This window comes from Haliaeetus leucocephalus, unplaced genomic scaffold (genome assembly GCF_000737465.1).
Source record: "Haliaeetus leucocephalus isolate CR32 unplaced genomic scaffold, Haliaeetus_leucocephalus-4.0 Scaffold915, whole genome shotgun sequence".
Lineage (NCBI taxonomy): Eukaryota > Metazoa > Chordata > Aves > Accipitriformes > Accipitridae > Haliaeetus > Haliaeetus leucocephalus.
In genome coordinates this window covers 4,563,011-4,587,890 of record NW_010973351.1, presented here as the reverse complement: position 1 = coordinate 4,587,890, position 24,880 = coordinate 4,563,011, and the positions used below count along the sequence as shown (strand labels likewise).

The following is a 24,880-nucleotide window of genomic DNA, read 5'->3' as shown; positions in this document are numbered from 1 at the left end:
GCATGAAAGGGGAGTGAAGGCGTTCTGCGTTCCAGCGGCATCTCACATGCTGAGGGCTTGTTTCACAACCTCAAATGCCCCTTGCTTGAAAGGTCAGGGTGCATTACCATAGCAGAACTACTTTCGACAAGTATTTCCTCGTCCGGAATATTTAGCTTGGCAAGTTGAGTATTTACTAAGCTTAAAAGAACAGTTGACTCTTAACAAAAAGAAAGAAAAAAAGAAAAGAATAATACAAAAAGGATTGGCACAGTCCCAGGACAAGTCCAGTGGTCAAATAATCTTTAAGGAGAAAGATCTGAAAACCAGTCAATATAACAGTCACATTGATTTTGTGGGAAACTGAGTCAATTTTTATTCCTCTGTGGCTAATTTTCTGCTAGTACTCAAAGATTCTTGTTGCATTATTAGCTGTCCATTGGGGTGACATATTTTGGAGGTATCTTTGCCACAATCAGAAAGAATTAACAGCACTAATTTTCCTTGATATTTATACTGCAAGGAAGAATGAAGGAGAGTGAAAGAAGAAAAGGGACAACAGGACAGGGACTTCCCCTTTGCATTTGTGCAAAGGGTTCTTCTGGATAGAATTTAAAATCTCGGTAAAAACAATTGTACTCTCTTGAAACACCTTTTAGATGGGTTAGGATTAAAAACCTTTAACTTTCTCATAAAAGCAAATGGAAGTGGAGGGAGACAAAGAAAGAGTACTTTTATCAAGTTAATTGATATAAAATTAGCTATTTTTGGTATTTCTATCAGAAGGGAAAATTACAAATGCCCTTGCTGTGACAAAAAAGTACCACTTTGGGGAGAAGTGGGCTTAATTTGGATATGTTCTCTTACACTGGGGGCAGTCAGTATATTCACTGCCCTGCCACAACTTACTTTCCTTCTACAAAGGTCCGGTAAGATTTTCTGCTGTTGACACTTCACTCCCATCCCCTGCACCTTGGCTGGAGGCCTTTAAAACATGATGGAGAAAACGTGTGATCTCAGTGGGTTTGCACTGTCACTTTGTATACTGGCCAGATGGAAGAAAAACTTCAGGCCAAACACTTTGCTAGATTCCTGTGCATCACAGCAGAAGCAGAGCTGCTAACACCCGACGTGGTGTCATAAACACGGCCCTCAGTGTACACATATAGCCAGAGGAACATTCTGTGGTGCTTTATTTCAAAATACATGCTATAAGTTGAATACCATCACATCCATACAGCACAGAGGTTTGTTTCTAATTTTCATAAAATTAGAAAAGATCAGCAGCTGAAACTTCTGGATTACATTGCAGTAGCATTTCCCAGACCTGACATGTGATGTGACTTTAAAAACACCAGTTAACCATTAGACCTGGTTTCCAAAACCAGTGATATGATCCTGGACTTTGCAATTGTTCAGTAAAGCTCCTTGTCTGCTGTCATACCATTTCAGTGGCTGAAATGAATAATAAGGCGGAAAATGTAAAACCAAAGTGGGAGTAGTTCCTGGCTCCAATGATCGATCACTCAGGTAATGTCAACCCCAGTTCTTTCCCTCTGCATGTGGCAGCAAAACCAGCATGATAGGTAGGCAGGTGTAATCACTGCCTGGATGTACGGGGCAAAACTCAGACCAAACCAGTGCAGTCCAATAAACTTGTAACAGGATGGAGATGTAAATCAGCAATACCATTGGCTAGTCAGTCTTGGAAAAGGCTTTGTGAACTAAATGCCTCGATGAACCACATGGTGCGAATCCTACGCGCATTGCCTCACAGGCCACCTTCGTTCCATGGGATGCAGGATTTTTTTCCACTTGTTGAAATGATACCAGGTGTCAGTGTCAGCAGACAGATTCCATTCATACGTATTAAAGAGGGGCAGTTTTGCAGAAATGTACTACTGAAAACACCCTGGGGCATGCAATGTGAAGTTTCTGAAGAGAATGGGCTTCTGTGCAAGCCACGAAGCCAGGGAGACGGTGTGTGTTCAGAACATCCCTGCCTACTGCCGCTCCCTCTGGGGAGATAACGCCGCGAGATCTCCCTCCTTGCTCCACCTGGTCTTTGGGTCTCCCTTGGTCATCTTGCAAATAACTGGCGGAGACTGGAGTTCAAAGAAACGCTTCGAACAACGTTCACTGACGCCTAAGAACCACCGTAAGTAAATCCAGCTGTTTGACTCATCTGACTTATCTGCTTGGTGTGAGTTTCCACAGGACTGCAGTACGGAGTCCCCCTCCCCACAGGTACCGCTTAATTCCTTTGGTAAACTGAGAAAGCTCCACCTTGAAATTCACGTCCATTCCACGGTATCCTTGCTAAGCCAAGTTCTCCTGGGGTCCCCTCAAATGGTGAACTTGCCATTCCTCTACTCACTGACATACGCCAGCCCTTCTCTGGACCTTGCTGCAGGCTGAGTCCACGCGTCACGGAACGTGCTCCGGCAGCATACGCCACGTTCTTGATGTCTCACTGGGTGCTTGTACAACAGGGACAGTACTTTCCTCTCCATCGGATATTTTCCTCTGACTTAGAGTGACTTTGTGCAACCCTTCCTACCGCAGAGGCGCTGTCAGGAGGTGGCTGCGTGGCTCCTTGGCCGTCCTCCAGTGACTTCTGGTTCCCAATGGATGCTCAAGGGAGTTTGTGGGAGTGACGTAGGAGGTTCAGTCTCTGCTGAAGCTTGGCTTTGCTGCAGCGATAGCATTTCACAGATAATTAACGCATTGTAGTTTGTGGCTACAGTGTAAGCTATACACTATTTACAAGCAGGTCTACCTAAAACACAGTAGTTAAGATGCCCCGGGCACAATCCTGAATCTTCATGCCAACTTTTGTACTAATTTACAAGGGCAGCCCTGCAAATCGTGTTGGTGCTAGTATTCCTCTGATGCTGCCTTTAAAGATGGAGTACTCTGTTGATCTTCACTCTAAGGATTGTAATTATGGGTTGCTAGCAAAGTGATTTCAGAGATATTGGGAGGGGATGGGGGACGATGGCAGTAATGTTATTAAGTCAGCCCAGCATCTCTCCAGCACATCAGAAGGGAATGCATGTCCTGGATCATTTTTACAATGCAGCTTTGCCTTGAGACTATTTTTGAGAACACATTCTTCAAAAGAATACAGAATAAGAACAATTCAGACGTGACCAAAGCAAGACAGTATCCATGCTCTCAGTCTTCAGGATTTTCAGTACTCTTTTGCTGACGCTGCGAAGGCGAGCAAGCTTAAGCAAAACATAAGCTCAGCATGGGTTATCAGCCTAGTCACCATCCCCTGAGGAAAATGTAGCAAGGCAAAATGATGTCACAGTCCTGATGCGTTGGCTAAAATGCAGACTAAAGATCGCAGCATTTTCTTGGTCCTTGTTTAAAACACGGAAATGAAGCAAACAAGAAGCAGTAGGTATACTCGCTGGATACGATTGCTCTCCAACATTGCTGCAGAATAAGTCAGTTGCATTGCTAGGACAGCTAATGCAAAGTTACTTTTTTGCCCCTTGGTCTTTACCAATGAAATCAATGATGATCCAGTGCCAGGTGCCTAGATCGCGTGCACAGCCAACAAAATCAAGTGGCATCTTCTGCAGGTGGAGTCTGTTGTCATAGGAGAAAGTCACTAAAGATGAATAACACGAAGAGGAGGAAGTGAGTATTGTGATTCCTGCTAGTTGAGAGTGCCCCAGGTAAGCCATATAGTTCCCAATTTCACTGCCAGCAAGCAGACTGTACATGCATTTTGTACCAGATGGAGACTCACCACCAGCCACACCTGATTATTTCTAAGCACAGACACCGACAGCTCATTATCCAGTAACTGTTGGTTCACCATGCCTTATTAACACAGAGACTTCAAAGCCAGGGACATTTCAATGAAGGCTGACTAATAACCACGTAACACACATGCACTTTTTCAAAAGCATCAGTATCACATTCCTCCACTGAAAAGTTATGATAGATTGATGCAAACAGTGCACTGCCAGACCCTTGTCCAACACAAACAAAAAGTTTGTCTTTCTACTGTAATCAATCTCTACTTGTGCAAGAGCAAAACCTAGCTGAAAGTCCTTAAGTGTCCAGAAACTCAACGAATCACGGTCTCCTTGAATGTCAGGGTAGTAAGAAATACTTTGCATTAATTTTCTGTCCTATTTTTCTGGGCTATTGAGCTCTGCCAAAATCCCCAGGCATTTATACAGTTCATTATTCTAAAGAAAAGGAATAGTACAGGTAGATTGAAGTCAGTGGAGCTGCAGAAAAAGCGTTAAAATTACAAACTGGTGCACTATTTATATATCTATCCAGAAGGACGCTTCAGCATATTTTCAACTTCAGCACGTGACTAGTCCCAGTGACTACTGCAGCCTTCATCTATGCACGTGTCTACAAATTTTGGTGGCCCTTCATGGATTAGGATCTCCTCAAATACACATATGAGTGCTGACTGCTGCGCTGTGCTCCAGTTTGCCAGTCTCACTACTCTAAAAGTCTGCTTTGAGTTAAACTTCATCATAACAATAATCCTTTCCCATCATAATATGCCACCCTTTCCAACACGCATCGTGGAAACAGAGCACTGCTTTAAATATAGCGGATACAAAACTATTTGATTCTGTCAATAAGACCGACTCAAGTAGAAGCTCAAAGTCTATAAGGAACAATGTTTTGCTTGGTTTAAGATTCGTGCATGAACAAATCCAATCCCATATCTAGTAAATCTTTTGTGATAAATGTTACGTATAAAAACCTATTTATTCATAACCTCAGGTCTTTGGCTATGGAATCATTCATATTGCCAGCCACCAAGCATTGAAAAAACACAAAGATTCTGTCCTGACTGCAAGTAAACTCTTGCTCTGTTCAAACACAACAGCTCATTAGGCATATACATGTACAGATTCAAACACCTGTATTGTAATACTTTGCTAATTCAGCGCCATGAAACACGTCAAATGCCTCTGTGTCTGTTGAGTCCCTCATTAAACCAATCCAGTATCCAAGTAAACGTATTGTTCCTTTTCTCAGCTTATTTCCATCTTTTCAAGAACAAACCGGGATGCTACCTTAAGAGCCAGTCTCCCAGTCTGAGACACCGTACTCAGGCATGTTCCATAGCTAAAGAGATTAGTCCCAGCCAAGGGATAATCCCAATCGATTAGGGCTATTAGCGCATAGCTCACTCTCGCCATTCCTTAATTACAGCAGAAACGTCTCCTTTGGACTGAGAGGAAAAGTACAGAACTCCTCTGCTTGGCGCAGGAGTGACAGCAGTTTCAATGCCAGAAGGCTGCTCTATCATTTGAGCAGAGCTCTGCTTCCCCATAATTTGTTTATTGGGCAAAGGGTCCAGAGGATCCATTATTAAAGACATCTCTGTGAAAGCGACTGAAGAAGATTATAATGCTCCAGCGAACGGGAAAAGAAAAGGGAAATGGGAGAGAGGCCAAACAATGACAGTCTTCTCCCTGGAGGTCTGCTGGTGGCATTTCTTCAGGGGAAGAAACACACTGCGAATAAAACGTCACAGGCAGATAGATCCTGGTCCCCAGTCAGTGGCTTCCTGCCCATCCCAGCAGGAGCTCACTGGGAAGCCAAACTGGGAGCTGGGGATTTCCTGCAAGGCGTGTTTCCAGCACCGCTGCCTCCAAGGCCCCTTCCCAGCACCATGTGGTGATGGAAGAGGCCAAAACACACTGTTGTCTGGCAACCTCTGCTGATGTTACGGTCCCTGGGAAGATTAGAGTTAACGCATTTGACTCAGAAAAACCCTGAAGTCTTTCTAAAATCTAAGAGGAGCAGAAACCGGTCCTGCCAATTTCGTAACTGGGGAACAATGAGGGGGCTTACAGCGATTACTTTTAATTTCTCCCCAGGAGCCCTGGGATAGATGAAGGCTAAGATTCAGGATACTCTGTTTTCTTGGGCGGGTGTCATTCTGATTTGTTGTTTGTTTTGGGGTTTTGGTTTGGTTTTTTTTTTTTTTGTAATCTGTGCCTGCTGCTTTTTGAGTGCTCCCTCTGCGCACACACAAACATGGGCTCTGCTGACCACAGGCATTTTGAAGAGAACGAGCTCTGTCTGAAGTCCGGGCAGCTCAGCCACTGATGCAAACACACGGAACTCTATCTGGACGTGAGCACTCGAGCTTCACGGTTATCGATTTTGACAGTTTGCTCAACTCGGAATGCAGCACGAGCTGAGTGCCGAATTGCGCGCAAATTCGGGTGGTCAGAAGCCCGCAGTGCTTGGCACACGATTTCCCACCTCCAACACCGCCAAGAGGATCCTCAGCAGAGCACGCGTGCGTGGCTTGGCGTGCGTGCCGGATGGCACGGGCAGCTCCTTCATCAAAATCCATCCTGCTAACATCTGGCCCTTCCGCAGCATCAGAGCACTTGCAAGACTCCAGCCAACTTTTTGGCAGAGGAACAAGGGATGACACTAATTCGCTAAAAGAGTTTTGTAGAGGGTCACTTTCCTGACCTCCCTGGCTGTTCCTCCCAGAGGGTGGGGGGCTTTGGTCTTAGGTTGCTGAATGTGAGATGAATGCCGTGCCAGAGAACAAGCCATAAATCCGCAGTTCTTCCATAGCAATGGTTTTGCGGCCAAGTTCCAAGGAAAAACTCTAAGGAGTATGCAAGAACTGTTTTCTATTTAGCAGGTTTAAATTGGCTGTACAGCACATCTACCTCCATAGACATTTTCTTCCTCAGCCCACAACAGTTTTGTTTTTCAGAGGGTGATACAAGGGGTAATGAACAGAAGAGGACCCTTTCTACTGAGTTCAGTGGTTTTCAATCCAGTTACCGTGATAGTTGATTAGCTGGAATTAAGAACTCCTGTTTTCTTCCTTCCACAATTAAATTACAATTTTCCTCTATGATCTACAATATTTGGTACAAGGCACAGAAACTGTGGAATTACCACAGGCGTGCTGAGATTTATGCGAACTTCAAGTTATCGGTTCAACTTACTGGTTATTTCTACTGTTGCTGCTCCTCTGAGTTGCACAAAGTCAAAGCAAAAGATCTGTCCTGATGTAAATCTCACAAGCCAATGACTGGGTTTCTGTTTTGGTTTTGCTTGCTAGTAGACACACTACAACAAATTAAATAGATATTATGCCTTGCTAGGGGATTTTCCCACTGTTGTGAATAACAGTAAAAAGCAGAGGATGAATCAGTAGATATAGGCCATGAGAGAAAATCTCTGGTCACTTAAATGCCGCTTGTTGTTCACCAGAAGAGATTGCTACTGGAACTGCTGAGGAATTCTCATCAGAAAATGCCTATTTATTCAAATTGAATGTGTTACTAAAGAAACGGTGCTGATACAATTTTCTCTATACTTAAAAAACCCCCACATTTTCAAATGGTTTCACTCAGCATTTTGTCAGAGGAGTTTTTAGTGCCTAATTTAGAAACAACATTTTGGTTGGAAACATGAGTTCATTGAAATTAATTAACAAACATTACTTGAAACTGAAACGCTTCTCAACTGCTAAAATGAAAACATTTCAAACTGGCCTGATCCTTCTCTCTACCCTTCTTACTGCACTCTGACATTCGGTTCAGGATGTTTTCCAAAATACAGGCTTTTCAAAGAAAATATAGACCACCAGATTTTACTTTAATCAAAGAAGAAGAAGAAAAAAGAAGATTTGCTATCAGTTCCGATTATTCAACTGAGTGGCAAATAAAAAGAAAGTTTACTTGCTCTTTTTGCTGGTTTTACAAACTGAGTCACCCAGCCAGTCAAAAAACAGCTCGGAAAGCAGATGTTTCCGTTTTCTGTTGGAGCTTGGAGGCATTCAATTGAAATTCCACTGAACAGCCAAGCAGTTAGCATCACGCTTGCTATCACACTGGAAAAATGTGAATTAGAATTACACATATATCAATTCATTAGTGGGTTGGAAAGAAAACAAAACACACAATAGTTACTCACTGGAGTCTAAATGCAATTGTCAGTAATCAAAGTGAGGAAGAGAGATTATGAACTTCACAGCTGCTGAGACAAAAGGAATTATGTACTTCTCAGGCCAAAGGAAAGGTGATTAATATGCCTTTATCAAAAGACTTTGAGACTTCATGACTATACTTGTCTCATTGAGAGAAAACATAAGAAGATATACCTAGTTTCAAGTAGGCACTTCCACAGAAGCTGAACATTTTTCTGTTACACGGATTACTGTAGAGTAGAATAGGAGACTCAGCCAATACATCCAAAAGTTGACGCTCTAAGTCTGAAAAGCCCTGTCTATCTATTGTTCACTTTTATTCTTCTTAGGCAGATGTTACACCTGCTTACTGCTGCTAAAGACAGTCACTTGAAAAGTAAAGCAATAATCTGAAATTGAAAACCAAAATTGAGCAAAAGTATGACTGAACGTATCAGACCTGATTTACAACAATATGCAGGTTCTAAAAGATTTGCTAAAGATTTGCCTTCTCAGCTTGCGGCAGGAGGTAGATGTCAGCCAGTCTGAAATCTGTTTGCTTGCATTTACTTGATCCCCTTCACTTACTCTGATGATGATTTCAAGCAAAAGAGAAAGCCACTGCTGTCATGGAATGATCATGTTTTTGATAGGAGGCAGAAGAAAGGGATTGCAGGTAGCATTTTCTTCTTCTTCTTGTCTTCTTTTTTTTTTAAGCTACAATAATGTTTATGATCCTCAAGTTTTCTGACTTTCCTAACCACTGCTGAAGTGGTGGCAAGCTGTATCACTTCAGAGGCACTTAGAAAATCTTTGGACTAAAAATGGTTATTGCACTAATTACACAAAAAGAGAAGCACCCGGACAGTCTTGCACTGCCCTGTCTATGGGGTTTGGCAGTTCCAGATGCTCGGCGTTGTTAGGGAGCAGTCTCCCTAGGATCTTGCCTGTCAGTTGGCCTCAAGTCACTGTTATTGCAGTCAAGCACATCCTAGACTCCTCATAAATTGATGAAACTTCAACAGCCACAATAGTCCCATTTGGAGTAATGCTCCAGAAACTACGCCGCTTGCAAATGCACTTTATCACTCCCACAGTCCTCAGGAGAACCGTCCGTGAAACCACAGGGCTGGGACAGATGAAACCATCCAGCACCCATCTACAGAAAGACCTACGCGTACAGCTCTGACACCGCAATCTCAATCCTCCAGCTTCATAGGCAAGTCTGTAAATGGCCATCAAACCATGCACTGTATAGGCAAACATCCTATATAGCAACCATCCCACCACCGTGCAGCCATCCTGCAGACTTTAGTTCCATAGCACTAGCGGTTCTCTAAGCTGTTTTCCTGGCTCTATCTCCCTGCAAGCACACAGGTGGTAGAAGACCCACCAGTCTTTTGGTGTAAACGTCTTCTCAAATGAGGTCCCACCATGCGGCAGGCCTGCTATGGAGCCCAGGCAAGGTTTTAAGTTCCAGGACCAGCTCTGCCTGCACCACCTGGCAGAAACCAGATTTATGGATAGGCGTTTGCTTATTTTATAATTTCTACAGGCATGGGGCAAGCACATGGAATGCCAGAGGATGGTTAAGACAGCATCTTAAAATGTACAGAGGTGACTACAAATAATTGTACATGGCAGAATTTATCACCTCTCCAGGGAAAAGCTTATGCCCTCTTGATCCAAACTACCTTCTGACATTCCACCTTTACCTTCATCTCAAGTTTTATAAAAAGTTAGCCAGTGGGCCATTCATTATTTAAAAACAGTGAATTAGAAGATACAAAGTAGGCACAGTGCAGCATCACACGCCTGCATTTTTTTCCACTTAACACCTTCCCCTCTTTTTGGTACCTTTTCTTGCTCATGTACACATCACATCCAATTTATCACGGTGTCCACTGGTGCAAAGTCAGCAATGGGTTTCACCTTGTGGACCTTTTTATTTCTTGCAAAACTCACTTTCAATTAGTTAAAGAAATAGGGAAGTGTTAAATCATTTGTCATACATTTACTGAGCGCACCGAGTTGTTCTGCTCAGCGTACAGATAATGGGGGAAAAAACACTCATTGAGCCAAGGAACTTAAATCACTTAAGGCAAAATAAAAAGTAAACCTAGATGTTTACAGTTCATCTTTTAGCATGCTCTCATTTTGTTTCTTCACTGGCTCTTGTGTGTCCTTCTGTAACAGATGAATGGGAGCAAATCCTCAAAGAGCTGAGTAATAGTCAGAGAGTTTTACGTTTTTTAGTAAATGTTAAACTAAGATCCAAGAGGCAGTCACCGAGCCTGACGCTCAGGCATACTAATATGCACTATCTTGCATATTAGTAATTCAATAGACTGCTGATGAGATTGGCATCCACCAATAAAGCCCTGTGCTTGAACATGCAGAGCTACATATTAGTTGCAAGTCCTATTTATAATGCTTTATGTGTGCAGACTATAAGAAGCAGCTATCGGGGAGTGTGAAAGTCCGATCCAAAATGTACTCACCCATTATTCTGGTTGCCCAAGTGCCACGATCGTTTTTTTTTTAAATGTGCTAAGTCCCCTCTCTAGTTATTAGCATGCTTCATATAACCTAAAGGATGCTCAGGTAATTTGCATTTGCTTGATTGAGATGGTGTGCTCCCAGAGCCTTGCACCGCATGCAGCGCTGAGCACTTTCTGCAAACCCCCAGCCAAATGCCTCATACTCAGTTTGACTGGGCATTACAGTGCAGCCCTTCGAATTGTGTTCTTATCTAGCTGATGCCCTTTTCTTGCAGCAGAAAAAAATGGTCCTTTGCGATATCAGTAAATTTAGAGCGTTCCTTGAGTCCATACGCAACTAGATTTCCTGTTGCTACAAGTTTTTTGTATTAAAGTTCTTTGCTTTAGCAATTGCTGCCCTTTGCCTTTTCCAAGTTTAATACGGAGTTAAAGGGCATGAACTTGAAACGGGGAATAAACGTACATTTGGTATGTTGCTTACTGCTTTTGGTTCTTATCTGTATGTATAACAGGCAAACTGCTTCTTTGTGCAAATAATTCTTCTTTTGCTCATAATTGGTCATTGCATGTAAGCTTGAATGTGCAAATACTGTTAATTGAGAAGCTGGCTTGGAAAATAGCATTTTTGAACATTCTCCTTTGAATCCAGGTCATAGTTATTGCTTCCAATTCATCTTGTACTAAGAATATTTTTTTTTTTGCTATGAAAATGTAAAAGTAGAAAGCTGCTAATTCTGAAATACATCACACAGCTTTCATAAGTTTTTCGAGAAGACATATTTTATCTTCAGTGTGTAGTTCACCATAAATAAAGCACTTACAAATTTGTCTCTGACTGAGATGTTTTAAAGACCTCTGGGGCATGCAGATATACTCGATCTACATATTCAGCCAGTTAGATGGTAGATACATACCATCTAATGCTCTTATTAAATATTAGTCCGTAATTCCATTATAGCCACTTTTGTTTAGAATTCAATGCCAAAAGGACTGGTTATGGAGGTATCAGAGTTTGATACCTTTGCCTGTCTTCCACTGAAAAACTGCTTTGCACTGTAAGTGAAAAGTTCTTCGAAATGAAGGCAAGAAATACTGAACTCATTTCCTACTCTGCTATTTGGCTTATTGCAACCTTGCAAAATTGTCATGAGATTTTAGCAACTAAAATCCAACCAACTCTTCTCTACCAATATAACAAACATTAAAGGGGAGTGGAATTAAAAGATTCTTTACTCATTCTCCTCTATTCACTACCCGTTGCTCACTATAACTACCTACTGAGAGTTTGCCAGGATGTTTCGTCACCTCCATCGAGATGCTAATACTTCTCACAATTTCACCCTGAGATAACTGGCTTTTGACCTGGTTACCTTCACTTTATTTCCAAAATGGTAGATGCTAATGCATCAAATTCTGTACTCTTTCAGCCTCAGTGAGATTGCTTTCAATGAATAGGATTGCATACGCTAGTAATGCTATTACTGAAATAGAAATATGTGTTTCCAACTAATCCGAAATAAAAATATCTAGTTTTACACTGAAGACCAATTATTTTTCATTTTTAAACTATCATACCCATAATTTATACCCCTTAAATGTTGCATCTCAAGTCTTCAAAAGGCAAATAATTTTGTACTTCCCGTTTTCCACCAATAGATGGCAGGTGAAGCTCTAGAAATTTACTCACTTGCTACAGCATGAAAAAAGAACACCTATAGTTTGCAAGTATACAGCCAGCTATAAATCGGTGCTCTCTGTTATCTCTTCAGATGTGATCATGATTTAGTCCTAGCTCACCCACCTTGCATTATAAACTTTAGTCCAGGTTTAGGAATAGCTACATTTTGTAAATAAAACTCTTCATTCTTATTTCTTTTTATCCTACTCCATTGGGTCAAACCAAAGTTTGCGCACACCGTCTTTGCACAACCAGCTCTCTTGGTCGAGAAGGTATTTGTCAGTGTGGCGCAGCAGCTGGTACCTTCTCAGGGTCTTAGGACTGAGCTTTCTGTGATTAAACAAGAAAGCTCTGCATTCATAGCCATGTCACAAATCATACTGATTGTAAGCTGGAACACAAGAGCTTGAAGCTCAAGCTTTGATTTCCAGTTCCATAAAAGCTAGAAACGCGGGGAGGGGGAAGGGGAGAGAGAGACTGGTGGCAGAAAGAGCCTACTACACTGATAAAATTCATTTTAATAAACCACAATAAGAATGCTCATAATGTGCTACTATAGTTCTTCATACATAATGCTGTATTTTTTTTAAAAAATCCAGTTCTTTTCTGAAACACAGAAGCAGGAGGGATTGAATCTTGTTTACATACAAGCCAGGTACAGTGCTCAATGTCACCATGGAATGGTATAAAAAGAGAGGGATTTTCTTCTGCACATGCTACAATGATTTTAAGGACAGCGAGTAATGCATTGTAGTTAATTAATTGTAGGATTTACTTGAAAAATGAATACAAGTGGGCATAAACCGTGTAGTTTGAGGAGTGCAGAGCACAAAAGGATACCTTGCCTTCTAGGCAATCTGCGTTAGTAAATGCAGATTCTTTTTCCTGCAAAATGATTTCCTGAAATCAGTCTGCCTCACAATTGCCCTGCTGTTACTGGCTGTCTAAGTATTGGTGACTAAGTGACCATCAGCTGGTTCTTGTATATATCACAGTAGCTCCTCCAGGCTGACCGAGTAGACAAATTTGACTGCTCTGATCCCTGCATGGCAGCCTGGATGAATTCTATTAATCCAATCCATCCACTAATCCTTCCATTTTTATAAGTTAATTTGGTTTTGTGAGCTCCACTTCGAACTGTAACTCTCAGCATGTATTAAAGCTTCCACTGTACAGGCAACAGCAGCAAAACATGGATAAAACCCAAGGCCATCAAGAAGCATCAATGATTAGACATCAAACAACAAAGATCATGCAGCTGAGTCAGTGACTATTAATCACTCTCTACCAGTAATGTTATAGAAGAGAAGGGAGACTGTCTGAAACTGCTTCAGATTAACAGCTCTCCAGGGAACTGGGGAAGTTTGGCAGCATATATCATGACCAAAATAAATAAAAAAAAATTGATTTTAGGTGTCCAATTTAGGTGCCTTAGTCTCTCTAGTCCAGATGACAAAGACAAGACAGCTGTTTGAATGCCCCTCTGCAGGAACCCCCCTAACTATGTAGGAACCTGAACTTCCAGCCCTATCACCTCAGGCAAATACCCCAAATCAGGGCCAGGACATTCCATGCAAACCCAGCACACCACTGCTAACTTGACAGCAACACGACGCTCAGCTGTACATGATCTTCACCCTCAAATGACAGCACATGTTATCACAACAGAATTATTAAATAATCAGACTGGCTCAAAGTTACGCATTTCCCCTTAGCTCGCTTTTGTTTGGAGCCTCTTCCCCTGAAGAGTAAACTTTTCATTCAAACCTCAATTGAGAGCAGCCAGTGAAACTGCAGAGAAAAGTCTGTAAACAGTAACTGCTCTGTAGAGAACAAGCTGACCTTTGCAGACATTAAACAAAACAAAAAGGGTTGATTGATGCTGTGCAGTACATGCTCTCCGAAATATTAAAACCAAGAAAGTCATGGAAGGTTAGTTTATGAACGTACAGCGTGATAAATTATGTCAGCGGATGGTGGGGTAGGAAAGGGGAAAGCATGACTGGGTAAAATATTTAGGGAAAAAAGCCTGTATCCACAGCTGGAGAAGGAAAAGTGTGTAATGCTGACTTCTATTAAATGGAAAAAAATCCCAAACCTATGTTATCTAGAGCAGGTCAGTTGCTAAAGTCTCCATGACTCATTTTTTTAAAATTCTGATTAATACAGTAAGATATGGTATAATGTTTTTTAGAATAAGAAATCTATTAGTAAACTCCAAAGGATAGCTACTTACGGTTTAGCCACAAACATGTTATTAATACAGAGAGGGACAATCTAACCTATATAGAAGCATGGAATCGTAGAACTGAGTCCAACTGTTAACCTAGCACTGCCAAGTCCACCACTAACCCATGTCCCTAAGCACCACATCTACATGTCTTTTAAATACCTCCAGGGATGGTGACTCAACCACTTCCCTGGGCAGCCTGTTCCAATGCTTGACAACCCTTTCAGTGCAGAAATTTTTCCTAATAGTCAATCTAAACCTTCCCTGGCGCAGCTTGAGGCCGTTTCGTCTTCTTCTATCAGTTGTAACCTGGGAAGAGACCAACAGCTACCTTGCTGCAATATCCTTTTGGGTAGTTTCGGTTTCGGTCTGCCTGAACTTGTCAACCCAAAGTACAAACAAAGGCTGCAGAACGCTGCGCCTCTTTCTCTCTTTACTTTGCTCCCTTTTCATTTTCCCTTCCCGCAGAACTGTACAGGGCGGGCTGGGGGAGCTGTGTGTGTTGTTCAGCTTAAATACATCTCTTCCTATCACTTTTTGGAATGGGATAGTTTTCATCACCTGGCACTTCAAGGAGATTCCAGGTAAACCTTATTTTCGTAGACGCTCTTCGGTCTGCAATGATATTTTCAGGTGCAAAAGCAGGTCCCTGGTATATGGTAGATGTAGGAGCAGTAAGCGCTGTGCTCTCGTTGCAGCTGCTAGCGCTGGAACGGTTCTCCCACCAAGGAGACCCAGGGGCTCCAGGAGCTAGAGGGCCCCTTAAATTTCAATTTTGCTGCAGTTCAGAGATTCAGCATCGGCAGTATAAAAGTCTCGGGGCACAAAGACTGTTCAGCTGACCAGGCTGAAGGGCAATGAGAAGAAGGTCGTCAGCGGGAACAAGGCGGGTGCCGACAGCACTTGGATGGAAGGTAAAGAACGTGCTTATTGAACTTACACAGGGACCACCGAGTGCCCTCAAGGACTTTGCGAAGAAACAATCTGTCCTCCTAGGGCTGGTGTCCACTCCCAAGCTGCAGTATACCAGTGACAGTCCCAGCTGCTCCCCAGCTCCCACGCGGTCCCCCGCGTCAAACCTGGCAAGCCTCTAGGCACAGCACCCCTCGTGCCCACCTCAACACGCCTCTGGAGCCAAAAAGCCACAGCTGAATATTCACAGCCCTTTTGCGAGCCGCAAGGGGCCGAACAGGGATAAGCCTTCAGTTCCTCGGACTTGCAAGGGAAGCCTGCATCCACTGGTAATGGGACACGAGCGGTTATTTACAGAGAGGTACCAAACTGTCTCTGAAGCAAAAGGTACATCCCCCCAGCACCTTTCCAATACCGTAAACTAGTACTTAACTGTGCGGTGAAAGCGACGCCCAGGACAGAAGTACCTTAAGACAAAAAATGTTTATGCCAAAAATGTAGTGCTGTCCCTGTCATGCTTTTTAGATGCTTTAAATATGGTTTCTCGAAGACAGCAAAAGTGGCTTTGGACAGCAGAGGAGCTATCTGGCATTAGAGCTATTTGCAATGCAGAATGACTTGGAGATAGTTAAGGATCATACTGTGATCCTTCCAGTGATCTGCTGGGAAGCTGAGGTGAAAGCCTGAGATCACTGAAGTCAAGAGGCATTTTGACTTCAGTGGGATCAGCACCTCTCCTTGGCTTTCAAGCAAAAATACAAATCACGTACCTCTAAAAAAAGAAGTTAATAATCAACATGTTGTAGATTATTTTGCCTTAAAGTGAAGCAAAGCACTCTGCTAATGAAACATGAAAGTGCAGGTACATGTCTTTGGATTGGCTATTGGGTAAGGTCTGAACAAAATTTGTGGGGAGAAGAAGGGACTTTTCAGACTACTCCCAAAAGCAAATCTATGATCGCATTAGGAATCTACGTTAAAGGGACAAAGAAGCTCGTGAAACCAGTCCAGCAAGGTGCAGAGATACCCGGGTAGGAGAGAGAAACAAGAAGTCATCCAACAACAACAAAAAAATCGCATTCAGAAGATCAGCCATAATATTTGTTGATATGGACTGATTTTCAGAGATGCTGAGCCGAGTTTGACAGATGCTCAGTATCACTGAACATCAAGGAAACTTACTTTATTCCTGTGTACTATCCAACACACTGCATAGTATCCCATTCATTTTAGCTGCAGACAAATTATTGAAAACTTTTACATTTTCCTGGTTGCAAACTGAAACTATTTACCATAGGTGTGGCCTCTGTGAAATCCATCAGGAGGTCACCTGGCTCCAAAGCAAATGTACTTCCAGCATCTGTAGAACTCTAAAGGCAAAGAAGAAACCCAGCATTGAAAAAACCATTTCGTTTCTGTAATTCTGTTGGTTGTTCTGGGTTTGTTTTTTTAATGCCTTGAAGCATAGATTGCCAAATGGATTTCAAATTTCACACCACGTTTTTTAAGTATGGCTACTCAGCAAGAATGCACTTTTGAAATCAAGGTAAATATTAATTTAATCCCGATCCGCTGCCTCCTAATGTTGATGAAAAACTATTACTGATTTTAGCTGGGTCTTGGAGCAGGCTCTAAATATTTCCTTACACAACAGGTTGAGCATATTACTAAAACTCTGCATTAAAAACTACTCCTAAACGTAGAATTACTCCATCTAAGGAAAACGTGTTATCTGCAGTTCTCCCAGCTGACATAAGCTCCTCTCTTTGCATATTACCTTGCCACCAGGTGAAACCTGTGTTTGTCCTTCCGACGTCTGTGGCGTGCACGTTTTCTGTGACCCGGGAGATGCTGAAGACACAGGTGTTGATGCCGCCGCTGCTGCTGCCAGTGCTGGAGGAAGGTCATCTTCATCACTGCAGTTGATAAAAGCAGACAGATCTTCTCATCAGAAAAAGTCACCGGATTTTGACCGTATTTGTGCTGGAGGAGGCACTGGTAACCTGTATGTCAGCTGTAGTGCTTTGGAGTGAAGTTCTGTTTACTCTTCCATCTGTAATGCAGCTAACTTTTCAAGTAAATTAGATTTTTTTTTAAGCTTTAAAGATTCCTCAAAAGTGGATTGGCTAGGTAAGTCTCATCTGCAAATGGAAATCTTATGGGTATGATGTGCAGGTAGTGTTTCTGTGGAGTATGTATATATGAATAAATGAACTTACTTGATATTACTCTACTTTAACATTTATTCTTTTCTATGGCGGTTGACAGTTGATAAGAACAGATCTGGTTAGATCCATCCGTGGGACTGACTGCTTTACTGGCTTTAGACCGCAGGAGATTTGACACCCATTATGCAGCTAGTCTGTGCTATTGTTTTCAAACTGTTTTTAAAGGACTTTGACTCCAAAAAGGAGCTCTTTAGAAACATTCTTGAGAGGGTATCTTTTTCCTGTCCCATTTATTCCATCTACAGAGAAAACATTTTATTTAAAACCAGGTTGCATGCTTCCCTTGGGCTCTAGGACGTCAAGCTGAGCTCTTTCCCTCTCACCTACTGTCATTGCTAAACGAAAACCAGTGGAGAATATTATACCTTCATTTACTTTTGTAGAGCCCCATTGACTACAAATCATTGGGATCTGTCAGCCCTGAGTCAGGATGTTTCCAACTGCTAATTCAATTGCATGGAGGTAAACAGAGTCACAATTTGGCCTACAGAAGCTTTATTACTGGGGATGATGTGTGAAAAGGAGAGACTACAGCTTGACAGTTTAAAGCACGGGGAAAAATTATGAGAAAAATTATTTCTGCTCATAAAATGGCACCAATTTTAACTACCAATTAGGTAGTCACAGTGCACAGAAGCCTGCCATGTCAGTTTGACAGACACTTCCAGAACAGAACTGTACTTGCTTTAGTGCTACTTGAAGGCAGCATGCCTGGGCGACACGGTACTTCAAAACTACATGACATATAGGGTACACAGCCTTATGGTGGGTTGTTTGGGTGATAACAATGTTTTTTTATTATGATATAAAGCTATGGTGATTACTATTATCTTTTCCATGCTTCATTTTTTTATTTCTTCTGGGCTAGGATAGAATTCAGCACCAGAGCATGTACAATACCCTGGTTTTATGCTGGAAAGAAGATGCAAAATCTTTTGGACCTGTTCAATAGATGTTTTATTAATGCAGCAAGCCAGAGTTGGGCTGTTGACCTAGTTAATCTCTCTTTCAGAAACACGCAGCTGACATTTTCTCAGACCTTGCTCCCCACTCTCAGCAGGAATACACTGGCACCCTCCGCATCCTTGCTGGGTAAAGCTGCTCTGTTGCATACAGGGAAGCGGAAAACTGTCAAGAACTTGCCAGTTCAGAAAGGTTTCTTAGTGTCTGTGAACCAAAGCTAAGGGTTAGGGTCCAGTCTTATCAGTCATCAAGCTAGTAGCACGCTAGCTAGAAGACTGAGAATCCGCCTTCTTCACTGGATTCCTTTCACAATACTCCTTCACTATTTCTTTGCATTTCCCATATTCGCATTCCAGACGCAAGATAATTTAAAGTGGATAGAATTTGGGTCTACAAAAAAAAAAATTTTACAAAATCACAGCCTGTATTTTTAAGTAGGGAGTCTTTGACCCTACACACGGCCATAGCATAGGTGACACCTGTGGTTAGATGTGTTTATGCGCCGTTCCTCATGCCTAACACTGGACAACTGAAAATCCACGTGGGGGCAAGACATACTCAAAACTGGTTCCTCAAAAACTCACCGATCAAAACCTGAGAATTCACTCCTGAATACATAAATACTTTTTTTTTTAAAACATACTGTTTAAATGTTGCTTCTCTCTATGTGTGTAATAACACCATTGCCTTTTCCACTGCGTGACCCTGCCTCTAGTCTCCTTTCCATTCCACTTGCCTCCCACCGCGCTGTTTGTCACTTCAGCTCTTGCCTTCCCAAGTTCTGCTCTTCCCAGACATTACTGAATTCTCTGCGGTACTGTTACTCCCAACAGCCCCTGGCATCCTTGCCCTTCTCTCTAGGACAACCTCTCACTCATTTTCATTTACCTTCTCCTCCTTTCCTCGGTGCCGTTCTCGGGCCACGGGTTCTGCAGGTGCTCAGCAGCTCTGGGGGACTGGCTGACTGTTCATGTACAGAAAAGGGAGGTGCTTGGTCTCTGGCCCAAACATTTTCTCTTTGCCCTTTGTGAACAAGTTGGCTAAACACTTTCTCAGACAAGAATGATCTAGTAATAGACGATTTTGCTATTACTTCAGGGATGCCCCCTTGAGATACCTATTTTCATTATTCTATGTCCTATTACCTACACCCCTCCTTTGGCCGTCACCTTCTATTTATTGGTAAACACACCCTCTCCAGCCCTAACCTACCCTAGAGCAATTTTTTTCACCCAGACTCTTAAAAACTCACTAGCCTTGCTATCTTCAACACCAACTTATCCTATTACCTTACTTCGATGGTCCCATGGGAAATTTTCTGCTTCTGCATACATAACATCACCGAGGTATCCTTTACAGCAAAATTGTCTACACAGCATAACCTTGTTCTCTTTGTTTGCCATGTAGCAGTGTTTGAGGACCAAGTTTAACAACCTGTTTAGGTTACAACTTAAATGGAAAACTTTTCCAAGTGCGTGTACAAAACCTGTAACTAGACCTGCCACAGGACATGAATTTCTTGCCTGTCCTTACACATCGCTGTGCTCAAAGAATAGAATCAGCCACCGCATCCCGTTCGCTACCTGCCATACGAAGCGCATCAAATAGTCGGTCCTCTCAGCGTCACAACCTTTTCCTTTGCTGACTGCTACCTACAAGTCCCTGCATTATATAAAAATCGGAAAAATCAGATGCATCTTGAAATATGTAGGAGATTTCCTTCCCCTGTCTTGTAGAAAAAGAAGCAGTAGAAGTGGGGTCTCGTTCAAGAAAAGCCCACTGCTGTCTGAGCTGTGCTGGGCAGAGGGAGTGAGGAGACTTCATTCAGGCCTTGGGAAACTGCTCCTACCTAAACTTCTCCTAAATATTTTTTCAGTTTTGATGATGTAGATTGTTACTTTTTTTCCATAACAAAAGGCAGTGTTCTTAATAGTGAGACAGAAAATAACTACATATTAATATTTGTTAGAATGCTTTTGGAGAGAAGGAAAACTTTTGCTAATGTTGCTATATATTTAGTGACACTAGAATGTTAAATTGCTGGAGGGACTAACAGTTGCCATTCTGCATAAAAGGCATACATATTTTTTTCTTCATTATGGCATTGGTGTTCTTGTACTAATAAGTTTATGCTGACGTTGTCCATTTTTTCCCCTAGTTTCTAGTGGCCTTGTCTGTCCTTTCATATGAAGGACAAACCAACAAACTGATTTCCACATCTCTCCAGCACCTCACGTCTCTAGACAGTCTCATATCAGATGAATTATGTGTAGGTGGGATGCCAGAGCCCTATAGGCACAGATCACTCTTGCCAGGACTGAGACTTAACTTTGCTGGCTGTAGCTGTAGCGGGCTCAGCAATTTCTGCATGTGACAAAATCAGAGAGAGAGGGTGCAATTCCTGAGAGGGAACGGCTGACAGCACAGCTTGACCACCCTACAGCTAAGGACTGTTTTCTTCATTTCGCAAATGGGGTTGTAATTAAGCAGAGAGAGCAGCTTGCTCCAGCTCACACCAGGTCTTGGACATTTCATGTGGAAAAGAGGTTTTTAATTCCTAACCTATAAGCTCAGAAAAAGGCAGAGGGGCTTGCAATCTGAGGGTTAGCAGCCGCATAGGGACGGCAAATTCATTTCATATTAAAAGCTTGAAGATTCTCAGTGATGAAAGGAACGGTATCAGTATAAGATCATTATCGTGTAATTGCACTCATGCCTTTCAGAAGGCACAGCTAGAGCAATAATTAGCATCCCCCTGCATTTTCAGCTGCGGCAGGCGAAAACGTAAGGATAATGCTATATGTTACTCACAAACTGTACTGCCTCGTTAACTTCCTCACACGAGAAACTTTAATCTCTTGCTTTTCTGTAGGGCCAGTTGATGGCGTAGTTTCAGGTCGCACTGGAGCTGGACTTCTAAAAATAACAAGAAAAATATATGTGGCACAGTCTTTATTTAAAGTACTCCAGGCATATCAACAAAGTTCTAACTCATCAACACGTATTTATCTTGCAAAGTGGCAAGTGCCCATTGAAGTTCATCCTTTTGTTCCATTTATAGTTCACAGGCCAGTGTGCATGAACAGAAAAGGATGTGCGAACTCACCCTCCTGTGCATTGCATACCATTTATAAAAGCAGCAACCGATTATAAATACAGAGCCTATGTAAGAGACCACGTGGAAATATCACTGTTTCCAAAATACAATATTTTAATAACAGCCCAGCAATTTAGTCATGTCAGAAATATTTTTTACAAAAAATACCTTTAACAAAAACTATTTGAGGAATCGTGAAACCTGTTCTGCTTAAAATAGTTTTTACCTGAAATTAAACGTTATCCTTCTGCATTTGAAAGAGCAGCACAAGGGAAATAACTAATGGATTTGATCCAAGAAAAGGATACTTGTCAGAAAAAAGGCAAAACTCAGACATGTTTCGGATGCTCATGAATGTGAAATACATCTGCAGGGCTCCAGCAGAGGATAGAAATGGGAATAAGGAGACCCAGATAAAAGGATCTTCTCTTTAACCATTGATCAGTAGAGTTAACTAACGCTTGAATACAAATAGCATAAATACTAAATACAAGACCTTCATGATGCTGGGAGGAAACCACTGCAACCATGAGCCTGAGTGGCATGAAAACACATGAATCATCTTAAATACTACTTTTATTTGAAGCAACACATTATGATTAAATATACCATATGTGTACTGCAAACACTGTAAACATAATAAATATTCCAAACATTAAAAGAGGAATTTGAAAGTCTTGATTAATAATTTGTGAAATGGTATTCTGCCATCTAATCCGAAATCAGATACTAAGTTAGTACTTAAGCAGCCCTGCTGATTGCTGGTGGGACTGCTTCACGCACTGAGGTACGTTCCACATCTGGCAGAAGTGGCACAATACTGTCTGTAATATTATAAATTTAGATTGAATTTTTCGACTTTACTTGCATCGTATTAGCCTTCTAAAGCCATAATAAGAGAAGCATATTGAATCGTCACAATTGTGGTTCCCTCTGATGCCCCTGCGGGTTTTAAGCTTCATTAATTCTCTTTGATAACTTCTGAACCCTCTGTCCAGCTACAACAGAGCCCACTGGGATGGTAACAGGCTTCAGATTATATCTTCAGTTTTCCTATGTTTTTTAGTCTTTGGGGAGGTCACAGAGCATAAGATGGAGCAATGGGAAGCATAAGAGTACAAAGGACATACATAAATCATAAACGCGACTCTACTAGTTCCACTTCTCATGGAACAACTTTTGTCAACTTTTTCCCTACTTTTTAATCCCATTAATTTCAAGAATTCAGTACAGATAGCAGCAAGATTCATATTTGCCCCTTCCCAAATTCCAGTTTCAGGGTCGGTCATTTGTATCTCAGATACGCAAAGAGATTAATGCAGAACAATTCAGCCAGATTTTCAGACCTTTTGCTGAGTTTGTTAGGCTGGCAAATAAGGGGAGGATAAGAGAAGAAAAAAGCCCAAAGCACTTTGTTTTAATCTTGAAATCAGTATGTCTGACCTGGAAATCTGTGAATCAACATCATGATGGAAGCCCCCAATGACATTTTCATCAAGTCGGGCTTCAGAGTGGATGACTGCTCTAGCTATTCCTTTCTTGCTCAACCAAAGGTAGCTTTCAACAGCTAAGACAAATTACGAGTTCAATTTACCCAAACTAATTTTCAGTTCAAGTTCTGACATAAGCAGGATAAATATGTTAAGACCCATTTAACAGCTGGATCGGATGGTCGAATCCTCAAGGGGTATGAATGTGTGCAATGCCACTATTTTCAGCTCTGAAGTACATTAGCTGAAATTCTTGCTCTGAAAGAGTAGTCCTCACAATTCTCCAATACCTTTATAAGAGGGTACTTACAAGTTTTAAACATTTTCATCAACCCAGTGAAAGCAGGAGCAAAAATAATGGTATAAACTACAGGTGACTTGAAAAATTCCTCAAAATGATAACAAAAAAGTTCCTCAAAATGATAACAAGCGATGCACTAATACTGTCAAGGGGCTCAGGCAACAGCAGTGTGGAACAGCAAAGCTGGTAACAAATCTATTTCCAGTTCACAGCTACTTCACATTTTTCAAGACAACATTATAATCTGTAATGAAAGTAAATCAGATATTTTCACACAAAGGAAAATTTGAAATTACAATTTCAGTTCCTTTAAAAAGTTTCATTTTACAGAGTCTATATGTCCCCTTTTGATTCTCAGTGTTTTCAATTTTTAAAAAAAGGGGAGGATGTGGGACTTTCGACGGAGATATTTCAGTTGCCAAAATCAAATTTTTGTTTGAAAATATATTCTGCAATTTTGTAACTAAAGCAGTTTATAATGATTTCAAAGTTATGAAACTGATTTGTATATATGAAATGTTTTAAAGTTCTAAGTCTGAATTAATCTCAAAAAGTTTCACCTGAAAAATTTCACTCAACTGTGATTAAAAGTGTTTGAGAACCAAACAGGACCTATTCTTTAATCCAACAAATAGATGAAAAACTTACTGTTTTCCTCTGAATGATGCAAATTTTCAAGTGAACAATAAAAAATAAAAAGCCAAGATACAGTAACACTAGACACACCTACTCTTATTTCAGTGATTGTGACTGCTCAGATAAACTTTACTTGTATTTTGTATCACGCCAGTAAAGTATCCCACTGGCTTATTTTGCAAAAGCAATACAAATTTAAGAGCAAAAATCTCTTTCCCTTTATTATAAAATTTTACCATCATTTTTATTAGAGGCTGGATGCAGCAACTACCCTTCTCCCACTATTTATCAGGCCTCCGGGAAAGACACAAGCACCATTTAATTGCACATTTCAAGAAGCTGCAGGTTAGCTAGGGTGTAAATTGAAGCTACTTCTGAATGCAAAGGAGCAGTGGCAATGCCTCCACCCGTAGAGGCTGACTGAATCCAGTCTACCATAAGCACAAAATGAAATGTTAGACCAGTCCTACCAACTGCAGAGCTGGATTTTTGCCCTCAGTAAAACCTTGCTAGGGTAGCTCTTTCCACACCAGCCTAAAAAAAATCCGTGACAGCTCCTGTTTCATGTCCAAACACCCTTCCTCAGCCTGAACATGCTCAAAACTGTTGCTACTCTCACAAGAGCAACCAGATGCAAGAAGTGCTCAGCTTGATCAACTCAGAGCCTGACCTGTGTTTTAAAAATGGCAGGCTTTTAATATCACACAAACTCTTAAAAAAGATCTCATTGATACTCCTGAAAAAGAAGCAACTATAAAGCAGAATAACTTCTATTGTTACCTTTTGAATTCTACAGCCAGAATATATTATCTTGTATGGAAAGACACAACTCTTGAGAAGAAGCCTTGTCATTATTTTGGCTATTTAAATAGAGTCATTATGTGCAGATATCACCATTTGTAGTTTATAGTCCTATATAAACT

At 41.5% G+C, this 24,880-nt stretch overlaps 1 protein-coding gene across 1 annotated transcript in view; it reads right to left on the bottom strand.

Annotated features, from left to right (window-relative positions):
* Positions 1-24,880, bottom strand: part of EPB41L4B (erythrocyte membrane protein band 4.1 like 4B) — a 195,098-nt gene that overhangs the window by 9,998 nt on the left and 160,220 nt on the right. Inside the window, exons 24-26 of the mRNA XM_010583595.1 lie at positions 21,245-21,349; positions 17,020-17,158; positions 16,535-16,612 (exon numbers count right to left, since the gene is read on the bottom strand). Of these exons, the coding sequence (XP_010581897.1) occupies positions 16,535-16,612; positions 17,020-17,158; positions 21,245-21,349 (322 nt within the window). The remainder of the gene's footprint in view (positions 1-16,534; positions 16,613-17,019; positions 17,159-21,244; positions 21,350-24,880) is intronic.